Here is a 15,702-nt window from a genome sequence, read left to right as displayed (position 1 = left end):
GGATCGTGTATAGACAACATTGCCACTGATATACATTTCAGCCGATGGGAGACTAAAGTATTGCATACTATTTTCTCGGATCATTATGCCTTTTGAGTCTGAAAGTTAAAATTGAAAATAGATCTGAATCTATCAATAAACGGAAAAAACAATACTACTAAGACAAATTAGAGCAGATAACACAAACTTACTCCTGGCATATCTAGAATCATTAAACTGGATTTCTGTCTATGAGCTCGACAATATTAGTCATAAAATTCAAAAATTTCAGAGCCTGTTTATGGGAGCGGTTGATATGGCTTATCCACTGGTGATAAGGAAGATATGCCAGAGTAGAGATTATAATAGGCCTAAATGGTACACACCAGAATTGAAAATCTTGAAAATAAAATGTGAACAGTTATTTTATTTGTATAAAGATAGCCTTAGTGACACTATAAAGGAGGAGTATAATAAGAGTAAAAAACAATATAAAATAGCAATAAAAAAAGCCAAGCTTGAATACAACAGTAAACTCATTTCAGATAGTAAAAACAAAACTAAAGCGGCTTGGGAAATAGTTAACAGACATGTTTGTAAGAATAGTAAATCTTCAAAAATTGAATGTAATATGCCAATTGACGACAAAAATAGATTTTTTATAGATAGAGTAGACAAGCAAATAAAAATTATTTCCAAGAGCAGTTTTGATTCCAGGTATTATGTCAAGAAAATACCAAAACCAGTTACAAAGTTTAGCTTCAAACATGCCAAGGTTGAAGAGGTATTTGCTACTATAAATGGAATGAAAAAAAGTAACTGCTTAGATGTCTATGACTTAAACTCTTTTATTTTGAAATTAGCTGCTCCTAAGGTCTCTGAAGTACTGACACATATATTTAATATATGTATAGGCTTGGGTATATTCCCTGATGACCTCAAAAAAGTTAAGATGATACCTACTCATAAGAAAGGTGACAAGTCGAAAATAGAAAACTACAGACCCATTTGTATTGTACAGATATTTTCCAAGAATTTTGAAAAGCTCCTCCACAAGCAACTAGCTGAATACTTTGAAAATAACGAATTACTATCAAAAGATCAGTACGGTTTCAGAAAAAACTTGAGTACATGTGACAATGTGTTAAATCTAGTTCAGGATATTATAAGCTGCTTGGAACAGAAGAGAAAAGTTGATCCAAGGTCCTTCGATCTGTCACTACCATTTGATACAGTGGAGCATGTAAAACTATATGTGCTATTGTATTTTCTGTGTTTATTATTGATTGTGACGATTCAATGTTGTGAAGCTTGTCTTTTATATGCAACTACTTGAATAAATGAAATTTGATTTGATTTGAACGCACACTTCAAATATTAATAAATTCTTTGAGCATACAACAAAAGCCTGATTTTTATCATCAGCGTAGTTAAATCAAGAAAATTATCATATTCTGTAGAGTATTGGAAATTGAAAATCAAGATTCAGAACATGTCAAAACAATAGACAAAATTGATTGTTTCAAGCGCCAAAGTGTAAATACGATGCAATGTAGAAAGCAGTACTATTACTGTTTACTATGGTGAAGGGAGTCAGCCGCGTCGGCTGCTTCCCCTTCCACAGCGTCAAATTGAATCACAAATACATAACAATACACATCAATGGATTTGCAATGAAAAATTAATAATTTGCCGACATTAATGATTTGGCTCATTTTTCTTTAAAATCATTTGCTTCAAAGTTAATCGGAGAAAACAAAACAATTGATTTGCTACCCCCCTCAATTTTCACATTTATATTATTTTATCAAGAAAACTGTTTATTTCATTGGAAAAATTAATAGTACTACTGTAATATTGTAGTCCATAATGTAACGAATCGAATGACATATAATAGAACTCTTTCCGATCAAAGGTTACAGAGATAATTGTTTTTCCGTGATTACCTGCATTTTTCAACTTTGAGGGTGGCTAGGGGGGAAAGCTCCAGGGGGATTTCTTGGGACTTTTGGGAAAATGAGTAAATGACCCTCTGGGAGGGTTCTATCGATGGTGAGAGATTCAGCTTTTATTTAATTTTCGGATCGAAAAAACCTTTATTGACTGGGCTAAAATCAAAATCTAGGTTAAGCTACTAACACTCATCAAAATAACAATTCATTCACACTTCAAAAAACAAACACATCATCAATTACAAATAGACGATGAATTCCATTTAGAATGATATACTATGTTTGCTGCAATATTTGTTAATATACTATGTACTATTCTACACTAACAGCATCTAGTTATTTTTTGGACTTTCTGAAGTAAACATGTTTTTAAAAAAAATAGAATTTAACAAAAATGTAAGTTTTTCTTGCTGTATTATTTTCTCGTGAGATCAGCTGAGGAATAACCCACACATGATGCACTCGCTCACTCACTTCCATCACGGTATCGACAGGCGACAAAAATTCCAGCTGTTTTTCCATGGACGTATTTATCCTTTCAATAATATTCAGCGAGTTATCCCAGGGATGAGACCTAGTGCAATCGAATTTTCATATCATAAAACTGGTAGTTCTGTGAACAGTAGACCTCGCGCAGTTATAACGACGTTCCAAACCATAAGCACATCCACACTGATACTCTATTTATTTGATCAGATCATGCTTACACAAGATTTAATTATCATATACGCTTTCCGGAATTTAGCGCGAGAAAACCAGAAGACATCTAGGCGCCCAGACGAGCTGTTATAAGTTCTTTGCATCCTATTTAATAGTGCATAAAATTGCATTCAATGAGGCATGCAATTTATAGTCTACACAGCTGCTAATTTTTTACCAAGTTACATTGAGATATTGAATTTCATGCATCATGGCATGCAATTTATAGTCAACTCGACAGCTGATTTATGATGAATAATTCTATAGTCTGATTTTCACTCTAATATTGACGTATGAAGGAGGCTCCTTTTTCCTTTTATATTATCCTTGAATTTCCAAAAACCTTGTATATACGTCGACGCGCAATTTAAAAAGGAACATACCTGTCAAATTTCATGAAAATCTATTACCGCGTTTCGCCGTAAATGCGCAACATATAAACATATAAACATATATAAACATATAAACATATAAACATATAACATATAAACATATAAACATATAAACATATAAACATATAAACATATAAACATATAAACATATAAACATATAAACATATAAACATACAAACATATTTAAACATTCAAACATTTAAACATTAAGAGAAATGCCAAACCATCGTCAACTTGAATTTTAGACCTCACTTCGCTCGGTCAACTACTTTGTTCCAAATACCGTGAGAATCGTTAGAGCCGTTTTCAAGATCTGGTCACATACAGATATATAAACATATAAACAGAATTTGCTCGTTCAATAGTATTAGTAAAATATATAATCTTTGATTCAAGTCAAACTATTGATTATAGGTCATGTAATTTTTCGGTTTACTAGCAAATCATTGATGAGTTTTAAACCAATGAATAAAATATTATATTACGTACTAGCTGGCCCGGCGAATTTCGTACCGCCAAATAGTTAATGCATCTCATGACAAACTTTAGCTGGATGCACACCTGAGGAGGAGTGATGCGGCATTTTGCATCCAGGTGCTTCTTGCTTATTGGTTTGAATGGAAGAACTCACGCACACTGAATCGGGCATGACGTGGAATGGTGTGATAAGGCAATCTCCATATGATCAACATTTTGTATCACCAAGCCGCGCCTCCTCAGGTGTGCTTAGCCTTAATGCACTATATTTTTATGAAAATTATTCAACAATCAGTATACTTACATTTATATCTCAATATGGACTTTCTATGTGCTTAGTTAGTTGTGCAGCAGTTTGTATTTTTAGATATAGTTGAATGCAGCTTGCTGGGAAATTGAATGGTATATCTCCTTGCTGCTGATTTTCCGGCAATATTACAAATTTACAGCATTTTGACTTCTACTATCCAAGTTTGGACGTCGTTCGTACCGCGGCATTATTATTAGAATTAGAATTTTTATTTTGTGTAGGCCTATCAGTAGAAAGAAGATAGAAAAACAGAAATCTACCGACGGCTGTTGGATGACGCAATGATTATAACAGCTACTGATTCTTATTCCTGTGTGTGGCCAGTGCACAAATCTTCTCCCCTAAGGATTACATGTGAAATTTGAAGGACCGTGGGAAAAAGTCCTGAAGTCGGATCATGAATTTGATAGGCCATAAACTATTCCTGAACATAATTCAAATACAGCTACAAAAATATCATCAAATTCGGTGCACACATAAAGAAGTTATTGGATGTCAAAATTTGAGGCTCGATTTTTATTTATATAGATTTAATAGGCACAGTAAAAACTTATGCTGAAGTTCTTATTTGTATATTTCTGAGTTGAATTTCTAGCAATTCATTATATAAGACCACTATGGGTACTATTTGTGAGGAATCTTGTTTTTAGTTCTCAAGATGCTGGAATAAATGATTAGCTTTTACTACTGAAGGGCATTAGCAAAATAAAACCGGAGACAAAATAATCTAGTCTCTATTACTATTAAACGGTACCTATCTTTACTCTATGATAAAGATGTAAAGTTCTGAAGTTTAGTAGTTGGGCCTGTAACATTCAAGTTAAACACGTGAAAAATGCTAAAAAAATATCTTATTCCAATTTTAATTATTATAGAAATATTATTCTCAAATAGAATTAAAGCTTTATATCTTTTTACTCAATAGAAGATAAATGAGAAAAATGACACGTGAAGGAAGCAAAATGAAAAAATTATGTTCATCTAAATTAACCTCTTTGGGATGTTGTGCATAAGGTGGGAATGTTAATAGAAATTTCCACTTTCTATTCTCAAAAATTCCCTTGTCCCAGGATTGAAAATACCTCTTTTCCAGACAAGTTTCCCTTTTAAATAGAGACTATTATTTAGTAACTAGAATCAAAAACTTGACAATATGTACTCATTTTATTTCCTTTTCGATTAAAACAAATTTTGACTCCATGGCATGCTGTGATTCATCACATAACTCTGATCTTATTTTCAAGTGCAATCTAAGTGCTGAATGTGATACAGCTTTTAAGGAATCTATGTCAGAATAATAATGGGCCGGACGACCACCAAGATTAGATTTCAGTTCAAAGTGATGGTATTTCAACATTCGTCATTCAATAAAGTGATTTTCACAGTGAAAACATGCATTGTATTGAATTTTATGCTATTTGTATCTTTATCGTGTTTTTTGAAAAGGCAAGTAAAATTTATTACTGATTATAGCTAACTATTCATTTTTCAAGAAAATGTTTGTAGAATTTGGGTTTTTGAAAAACGTTATTTTTTAAAATTTTATTCTTGGTCCAGCCCTCAAGAGATAAAAGTCATCTCGGAATAGTATTCACCCTCTTTTTATCAATAGTGAACAATATTTTCATTTTTATAAGCTAAGTCATGGATATGTGTATTATTACTATTTAATTTTGATATTGGACATATATTCATATGGTAAGCCCACCGCCCACCGCCCACCTCAAGTGAATTTTTATTTATGTATTGTTATTTTTATGACTATATTACTATTTTTAGTGCTGCTAAAATAGATTTAGGACCGGTTGCAGAAAAGCCTGTTAAATTTTAACCGTAATTAATTTCACAAGAACCAATCAGAGAAGGTTTTTTTTAAACGACGGCTTTTCTGATTGTTTCTCGTGCAATTAATCACGATTAAAATGTAACCGGATTTTGTGCAAACGGCACTTAGTGTACGTGAGTTAATGAAAGTGAGCCTGATCAATTGAATGAGGCCAAAAAATTAATGTGTGCCCATGAACCAATTATTATTTCCAAGGTAAAAAAAACGAGTGCTGGTGTTGGGAGTGGAATTAAATATCATTGATTGATCAGGATTATATGATGCTAGAGAAATCTAAGCTCAGAATTTTAATACAAATTTCAGAATCTACTTGAAGAAATTTAAGATGTTTTTCTTGACCTGTAGGTGTAGCTAACTATATAATGTACCATACTAATGAACTTCTAATCATATCCATTTTTTCCTGGAATGAATTTGCAGTCGTCCTGATAAGTGGGATTTTTCAAAAGAAGAATGCTGTTTTTATTATTATTATTGCTAACAGGAAATTGCAATGAAAATTATTCAAGTGGGACTTTCAAAGATTTGTATATTTAGATAATGAATCAAATTTTCAAGTGTCTTTTATGATGTGAATAAAATATTTTGAGTGCTCTCCTACTTTGTTCAAGCTAGAGTAGAAACTAGAAAATGAGGTGTGGAAGGAAGTGGCATCTCAATTATAAACTTAGTAAATAACTTTAACCAGTAGTAGCCTATATAATGTATTGAATAAGTTGAAGGATGTATTTATTATTGATACAAATAATTAGATGCTGCCTCAAATAACATCTTCATAATAAGTAACTAAATTTCTCATTGAAGCTAGAATTTACGTCTGGTCTATTTTATTGGAACGCATTAATTTATTTTCTACCGTTGTTAGCACTCGTCAATCTTTGCTAAGTGCCAATGCTTGAGACAATGATAAAGAATTTCAGTTTGATAAGTGAAGAGCTACCAACACATAGAAGATTAGATTACGTCAAAGTTGTTTAAATTTGAAGGTAACAAAAGGTTTTATGTTTATTCAATTGGAGGAAATACTGTGCATTGCCATTTTTGATACGTTATTTCAAAATGATGGCCTCTCCGGTGATGCTGTTTGTCTTATTGGTTTATTTGGGTGCAACTCAGAAGGCAAGTATTATTATTATTATTATTCATAATAAATCAACTTATACCGTACTAGATATTCAATTCAATCAAAAAATAAAAGCTTGGATTTGTTTATAGGGTTAAAGAACACTCGTATACTGGAAGAAAAATCAGATTAGAGTACCTTTATTATGTCTGACAAGTAGTTTAGGCTGTAGTGTGAATGAAAATTTTAGAAAAATGCCCTTCCCTGGAATTTTTCTTCATAGCTGAACAAAAATGTTCCTCATGACTTTGCTGTGCAATGAGCGGTTAAAAAGTACACATTTTTTGGGGGGACCCAGCTCCCTCAGGGGGGCAAATTTTTGAAAATGTTTTCTTAGTGGATGTCTTGAGGCTACCATAAACAAGTGTGCAAAATTTTTTAGGCTCAGTAGTTTGGGCTGTGGTGTAATTTCAGTCTGTTGGGACTTTTTTTAGACTTTTAATAGATGAGATCATTAGATCGAACATAACATGCAATAATTGAGAAAAATTTACCTGGATTTTTTTTTAGTAGAATAAAATTATTTCCAGTGCTGGAATTCAATTTATTATAAGAGTTTATTATTAAGAACCAATATGAACCAAAGAGCTGCAGTGGAACACGAAATAAATTGTATTAAATCTAAATAAATTGATTGTAGCTGTACATACTGAAGAGATTATCTTTACAAAACTTTTCCAATATTTTCTCGAAAGTTTTTTTACAACTTAAAAACTACTGTAAAGTGATATAATATTTTATAAAAGTTATAGAGTATTTTATAGGTAGACTATAAGGCTTATATGAATTATATGACAAAACATTTTCATCAATGAATTAAAAATTAATTTTTTAGAATTACATTATAATTTATTCAATGTTTATTGATTGGTGTAAAATAATTATATCAAATGACTTAGAGCTATTATAAGGCGCGCTTTTTCAAATTTAGATTTGTTCATATTGATCTTAATCACATGCTGTTCAAATTTCTCAAGATGTTCATCACATTTTATTTAAAAAATCTAGATTATTCAATTGGAAATAAGCCTATTTGGTTTCTCGAGTTTCCATGACTACATGGAAGTACACTACAGAATACCGTATACACTTTTCACGTTAAACGGAACACAAATACACTACACAACATGCTTTTATTTGATGTAACCAGTTTTATATTCTCAATGACAATTTTGGGGCTTGCTGTTGTCGGCGCCCTATATTTGTACAAATTTCACAATGGAGAAGTTCAATCAATTTTCAATTTTTGACCTCTCCAAAATACATTTTTGCAATGGACAAAATCAACTGTTTAGAAGGTATGACTATTTACAAACTTCTTCCTGTAGTAAGAATCTCTAAGAACTTTATCAAAAGAGAATCCTGGCAATATTGGTAATCTTTTGTAACACATCTACTGTTTTCCTTCCTCTATTTTTATTCAAAAATTGAAATTATAAATTACTAATGTTCATTATTAAGATACAGCCTTAAAGGTACACTACATAGATTATTATCCTTTGACCAATTTTCATAGATTGTCTTGTAGCCTAAACTAAAAATTACGGTAGCAATATTTCATGTTTTATGATTAATTAGTTGGCTTGTTTTTAAAACATTTATTAAATATATTATATTTACTTTGCAACTTCTAATAAAGCTTATTATAGGGTTTACTAGTAATTTATGAAAATTATAATATTATTGTTATGCATTGAGGATGTATAAATGCTCTTGACAGAACTGATAATATTTTACCAACTGAAGGTACCGTAATTTATTATTAAGGTGAAATAAAAAGATGTTGTCAATTCCACAAAATTTATTTGAGTCCAAACTAGTTTCGATGCACTTGGCATCATCATCAGTGGTAGACTGATGATTTATTTCACCTTAATATGGAGAAATTACACAATATCTCTGTGCAATGTGTTAAATTTAATTTATTATTCCTTTTTTTGAATTTTTGAATAGTATCGCGCTCATAGAATTTCCATCTAGCTGTTTACCCTGTAGTCAATATTTGCAGTAGCAGAATTCTTTGGGATGATTTACTCAGCATTTAATTTGGATTTTTGTTTAATAATAATTATTAATTTATTTTTATTAAAAAAAACTACTTGAAGTTGTTACAAACACTGATTTATCAATAAACTAATTCTTGTTGTTAAGCCATTATTGGAACTGAAACTATTATATCTTGGTAATTTAGTGGTTTTGTGACAATTTCAAGTCGTAGCTTCTATTTAAAACAGTTTTTGTTGTAGCCTTTAGTGTAGGCTATATCGCCTTCATAACATATAAAATCACCTTCATAGCAAAAAGAAAGTTGAAAGTTATTGATGTATCATTAATTATAAATGAATGATTATTTAAAATATGCTTTATGTTAATAGATTTTATATTCAGTTTGAAATTATTTTTTTCCAGGTATTCGGTATGCCAGAAAATGTTGTTGGAGATTCCAAATCACTATCAATCAGTGAAAAACTAGAAGAGAACAGCTTCACATCTTTGGGTTACGAATTAATTGAAACTGCTGACATTTTCCTGAGAGGCTTGACTGATAAGTATTCCGATATGAATGATCAAATGGAAAAATCTATAAAGGAATATGACGGATCATCGATTGATAACTCTATTGACTGTACATCAACGGAAGCAGTAGAAATGATGAGCTTAAAGAAAACTTTTGATTACTGCAATAACATGACACTTGAGCTAACAGAGTTGAAGAAAACAGCGGCTGAACTTATAAAGGCTTTCCAAGACATCGGAATGTCGTCAAGTGTGGTTGTTTCTGAATTTTATGAATGTACACTGAAGCCCAACCCTTTCATTCAGGCTTCTTGTGTTATGCAAGTCTTCCTTAATCTCCAAACATCTTACATCGCTCAAAAACCAAGATTCAAAAAGCTGTACGCCAAACTTTCGAAGTCCTATCGTCTCATCTACATAGACATGTGGCAATGCTTCTACGCTGACAGCTCTTTTTCAAAATCAATTCCAAAAATGGCTCAATACTCTGTTATGTGTAATTGATGATCATTCATCAATAACAAAATACTGAAATAAATGTAATAAAATGTTTTTCTCATAAGATGATGGAGTTTTTCAATATGATCACAAATAATTACCAATTTTCTATTCGATTGATAAGTAACAATAATTGATCGAAGGTAAGTGCTGTTTATTTTAGTACATTGAATTCCATCATTCAAATTATTACTGTACATTATTTATATTGAGTAGTCGAATATAAATTATTAAAAATGTAGAGTAGAACCTTTATAATTTGTTGTTGACGAGGCCAAGCGTTTACTACAAATTATGGAGGGTATGAAACTATGAATTATTGTTGCTATGGTGATGGAGGAGTAGGAGGAGAAGGAGAATGAGGAGGAGACTAATTATGAATGGTGATGAAAAAAATACGAATTATAGAATCCATAATATTTAATGAGCAATCATAGACCAGTTATACGTTTTCAATTTGAAATTTTAAAAAATATTGACAGATTTTAAAATTTCAAATAAAAAATGTTCAGAATAAGGCGTACTAACAGATTTCTAAATATTGACAGACTGATTTCTAAATTTCAAATTAATGGAAAATGTTTAGAATTAGGCCTACTAACAGATATTCAATAAACTCAATTTTTTTGTTTGATTTTGAAATGTTAATCACATTGTACTCATTTCTGGTGGACTAGCACACAACACGACTTATAAATATATAAGTCATAACTAATATAACAATAGCCAAAAATTTTGTCTGACAGTCTATGATATTCTGGGTGTCCGATTGATTACCTCATGTCTGGAGAATTAGTTATAGATAGTACACTATAATTATCTTCTCCTCCCCTTTCATGATGCATGGAAAAAAACAGATAGTACGAATTATAGAGAGTTATCGCATACAAAACTACGAATTATAGAGGCCAAAGATAAGCCAGCGCTCAATTTTACTACGAATTATTGAGGGGACCGAAATACATTGCTTTACTACGAATTATAGAGGTTTTTTCAATTTTCTTAAGGGACAATAATTGACCGAGCGAAGTGAGGTCTGAAATTCTAGTCGATGGTTTTGCATTTCTCTTTATGTTTATATTTATGTTATTATGTATTTACAGCGAAACGCAGCAATAGATTTTTATGAAATTTGACAGGAATGTTCCTTTTTGAATTTCGTGTCGACGTATACATACGATTTTTTGTAATTTTGCATTTTAAGGATAATACAATAAAAGGGAAAGGAGTCTCCTTTGAACGCCAATATTACCGTAAAAATCAGACTTTGGAATTATTCATCATAAATCAGCTTTCCATCAACGTTGTAGGCAGTTGCAGCCAGACCTGATAACAGCGCTCACACTCACATTACGGGACAACACGTCATGGTACGATAGGACAGAAAGCTCTATGTTTATTTAGGATTTTTTCTAGACATTTTAAATACATATATTATTTATCAATTTTTGAGAAAACAACAACAGGTCAATGTAGCTTACTGAGCGTGAGGTCTACTGTTCACTAGTAAAAGAACTACTAGTTAAAGAGAATTACGAGAGTTATAGAGTTCCGAATTATCGTGGCTCTACCAAAGTACATTGCGAATTATGCTGATGTATTACAGAAAAAATCTGGTGTGGCGCACTCACACAACTTTCCTTGCCGTTATAAAAATTGATCACCTGACGCTAGTGTAAACGCGCATCTCAAGTCTACTATTCAAAGATTTGAGCCAGCTGGTGACAGGGTAATAACATTGGGAGACACACGAGGTCTGTTATCTCTTCATAGTGAATGATTATTTAATAGAATCAACAGTTGCCAACAGTTTGCAATTGAATAATCACATTTTCTCGAACATCGAGCTTATTTTCAATTTTAAGTGAAAATGTTACTGAACATTAATTGTAGAGATTTTCATGATTAATCTTTTCCACTTGATTTTTTTGTTTAAACTGTATCTGAAGCCTGATAATTGGTAATCTAAAATCAAACTTTGCATAGATGAGGCGCAGCTCCTGAAATTTTTACAGATATGGGACTTGTGGTAGTTGATAGAGCTTATCAATGACTATTTCAGGTATAACTTTAATCAAAATCGTTGGAGCCGTTTTCGAGAAAATCGCGAAAAACCCTGTTTTTGACAACATTTTCGCCATTTTAGCCGCCATCTTGTATCACATTTTATCGAAATAGTTCGTGTCGGATCCTTATATTGTAAATACCTTACGTTCCAAATTTCAAGTCATTCCGTTAATTGGGAGATGATATATCGTGTACACAGACGCACATACACTCATACACACACACACACACCACACACACACACACATATATATATATATAATATATATATATATAATATATATATATATATATATTATATATATATATATATATATATATATATTATATATATATATATATATATAATATATATATATATATATATATATAGACCAATACCCAAAAACCACTTTTTTGGACTCAGGGGACCTTGAAACGTATAGAAATATAGAAATTGGGGTACCTTAATATTTTTCGGAAAGCAATTACTTTCCTTACCTATGGTAATAGGGCAAGGAAAGTAAAAACAATAATAATGAGAAAAATTATTTTTTTGGATGCTGGATTCTCATCTGCAGATGATAAGTTAAATCATCCAAAGGCCGATGATGTTGCATTCTTAGTTGACTATAACTAGGCCTATAATATTATAGAGAGATTTACTTCACACTACTTTCAGAGTTCCTTAGAGTACATAGCTTTATATTATTGCTTCCTATTCAAATAATGCTGATGATAGTTTGATGTGACTATATAACTGACTGACTATAGGTACGGTAGGTGGTTTACATTTTTTTCCAATATAGTTTTAAAACTGAGTGAGTCCAATACGGAGTTAGAATCTTTGAACAGATCCAGTTTGGGACTAGAGGGTTTCGACAGAAAAGAGGTGAATCAAGTGTCTCATCCAACAGGAGTTTGGACATTGTTCTTCAACACTAAGGCGTTAAACACATAGAATTAGCGTGTCGTCAGTTGCTGGCCTATCCAACTTTATATGAATATTTATTTAGTAGGTCTATAATTCATATATTTATTTATTCAGATTTTGAAGTTGAATTATTATTTCCACTACCTAATATTCTAATAATATAACTACCACTAGCAAAATTCCTGGTCCCAAAGTGTCGGTCACCATTCAATGAAACTTATCAAATTTTCACATAAGTGCTTTATCAATGAATGATGATTATTTTCAATGCAGTAAGTGGTGCTGGGAGTGGTGGGAGAATTACTTTCATTAATAAAGAACAAACATTATGCATAACTCAATAGATGGCATTCTTATCGCTTTTGATGTAAGAGCGCTTCATTATCTAAAAGTGATTTTCACTTTTCATACACCAAGGAATCCTTGAAAGCTTTTATTATGTTTTCATAGTTATTTTATTCAAAGCCTGCTGCTTTCCATCGGGTGATAACACAAAGGAGACTCAGGTGGTGGAGTTTCTTGTCTAGAAAAGGCGAGCAAATATTATAAGAGGCATTGTCTGCTGGCAGGTAGCCTATCTAAGTTTATAACATTTTTTGAGATGATAGTTTCTTGATCCATTCGAACTTCGATATATCAACACACTATTTTGTTAAACAGTATAAAAAAGCGAATTGAAGTCAATTAATTAATTGAATATGAAAAGAGAATAATCTGATTAATTGATTGCATAACATATATAAAGATGGTGTGAATATTTTTTTCATAAATTAGTGAGTTTGGAGATATGAAGCAACGAAGCATAATTATATTTAAGTTATACCCAGTTATACCAAGCTTGGTCAAGACATTTGAGCACTGATGAGAACAATATATTGAAGTCATTGATATAGATATAATAAATACGGTACAAATATGGAAGGTCGATATCGACCTGAACGTTCTCCTTCACCCAAGTTGGTGAAGTGAGTAGAATAGGCACTAATAGTTGGTTACATGTAATAGTTGGTTACATGTGGGAAGTTGATGTAATAACTCAATTTAATCAGAAAATATTTTGAACATATAAGGCTGAAAATACTATTGATATCATTTTCAGGTAGAAGGACTGCACCTTGCAAAACAGTATGTAAACAGTGAAGATCTTTCCCATGGCTACAGAGCTGTAGTCCAGCAGAATCTCTCACTCAATGACTTGAGACCACTCGAATTCGTTGGAAACTCCAGTCTGACGGCTTTTCAAAATGGAACATTGGAAGTAGGCCTACAAGACGTGCCAGCCTCTACTAACGAGTGCAAAAATTTGACATGGTATCTGGAGAAACTATTATTTTCTGCAATCGAAGCTCAAAGTATTCTGGATACTTGGAACCAGAGAGAGAAAAATATCACCGAAATTCACCACATCTGCCAGGAAGACTTCATCCTTACTAAAATTGTGTGCTACACCAGACTGATCAGAGTGAGTGCCCACTCTGTGGCTGAAGTATTTGTGCTGGTGTGTGATTGGCTAAGAGAGTCCAAGCATGATTTGTCATTGGTCATTGCTAGTTTGAAGAATTGCATTGGTATGCTAATATCTTCTTTCAGGCATTGATTTTTTAAATAAAATTATGTATGAGTCTTATTTTGATATTTATTCAGTCATATCATTTTATTCCCATACCCAGATGAACATTCTAAATCTAAAAATCAATATTGAAACAACTATAAATTTATAGATGTATCTGAATATATTACTGATGCCCGGTTTCACCAAGATCGGTCAAGACATTCATTTCAATGTTACAAACCAAATACATTTCAAATAAGAATAATACATTTTTTTCCATGCATGGGCAAAATGCCTGTGTGCAGGAAAGAGTAGCAATCTGAATAGTTCATAGTTCATTTGAACATAGTCAAATCACCTTTGCTCTATAACCAGTGTACTGGAACATACAGAACATACAGAGTGGGTGAAAAGTCCGGTGAACGGCTTTATATCTCATACACAATGGTAATTTGACGGTGGAGTGATTGGGGATCCTACTCAAATTGAAAAAAAACTACTTTACAATGACTTTAAAAATCTGGTCCGCCATATTGAATGCAACTTCATTTTTTTAAATAGGAAGGTGGTCATGCGATACATGATTTCGATAGGGAATTTCAAGAAAAAATGAATGGCGGAAACCGCATATCGATATCTCAAATCGTTTCGAAGATATTCACATCATTAATCAATACTATTCAAAGAAGGAGAGAAAAAAGTCTGAGAACGGCTTAGTATCTCATTAAAATAAGTGATTCCAAGATGGGTGTGATTGGGGATGTTACTCGAATTGAAAATACTACTTTACTATGACTTTGAAAATCTGGTCTGCCATTTTAGATCCGCCATTTCGAATGCAACTTTATTTTTTCAAATAGGAAGGTGGTCATGCGATACATGATTTTGATACGGAATTTTAAGAAAAAATGAATGGCGAGAACCGCACATCGATATCTCCAACCGTTTAGAAGATATTCACATTATTAATCAATACCATTCATGTATTTCATTTCTGATTTGCATGTTACTGATTGATAATGTGAATATCTTCTGAAACGCCATTAATTTTTTCTTGAAATTCCCTATCGAAATCATGTATCGCATGACCACCTTCCTATTTGAAAAAATAAAGTTGCATCCAATATGGCGGATCTAAGATGGCGGACCAGATTTTTAAAGTCATAGTCAAGTAGTTTTTTCAATTTGAGTAGGATCCCCAATCACATCCACCGTAAAATTACCTTTGTGTATGAGATATTAAGCCGACTTTTCACCCACCTGTATGACTAAGCATGTATATGGCGATAGAGTATTTCGATAATATTCCAGTGTTCAAATACACATGGTGTTCAAATGTGTTGACCGAGCTTGGTGGATTTCATAGTAGGTACCTAC

The 15,702-nt window shown here is 32.1% G+C and overlaps 2 protein-coding genes across 3 annotated transcripts; both read left to right on the top strand.

Moving 5' to 3' along the window:
- The first annotated feature begins 5,105 nt into the window (after nt 1-5,105).
- LOC111054633 lies at nt 5,106-14,400 on the top strand. Of its 2 annotated transcripts, none has more exons than XM_022341692.2 (2): nt 5,106-5,255; nt 13,873-14,400. In XM_022341692.2, the coding sequence occupies exons 1-2, from the start codon at nt 5,202-5,204 to the stop codon at nt 14,368-14,370; spliced, it is 552 nt and encodes a 183-aa protein (XP_022197384.2). In that variant the 5' UTR covers nt 5,106-5,201; the 3' UTR covers nt 14,371-14,400. The 2 variants fall into 2 exon arrangements, with proteins under 2 accessions (XP_022197384.2, XP_039279021.1); XM_039423087.1 differs by having other exon boundaries at nt 5,108-5,259; nt 13,877-14,400.
- On the top strand, nt 6,265-9,859 carry LOC111054632. The gene is made up of 2 exons (XM_022341690.2): nt 6,265-6,774; nt 9,188-9,859. The coding sequence occupies exons 1-2, from the start codon at nt 6,715-6,717 to the stop codon at nt 9,797-9,799; spliced, it is 672 nt and encodes a 223-aa protein (XP_022197382.2). The 5' UTR covers nt 6,265-6,714; the 3' UTR covers nt 9,800-9,859.
- Nucleotides 14,401-15,702: the final 1,302 nt, after the last annotated feature.

Source organism: Nilaparvata lugens, chromosome 3 (genome assembly GCF_014356525.2).
Source record: "Nilaparvata lugens isolate BPH chromosome 3, ASM1435652v1, whole genome shotgun sequence".
In the NCBI taxonomy this organism is placed as follows: Eukaryota; Metazoa; Arthropoda; class Insecta; order Hemiptera; family Delphacidae; genus Nilaparvata; species Nilaparvata lugens.
Note: the sequence above shows the minus strand (reverse complement) of the source record. Positions and strands in the feature narration are given on the sequence as shown.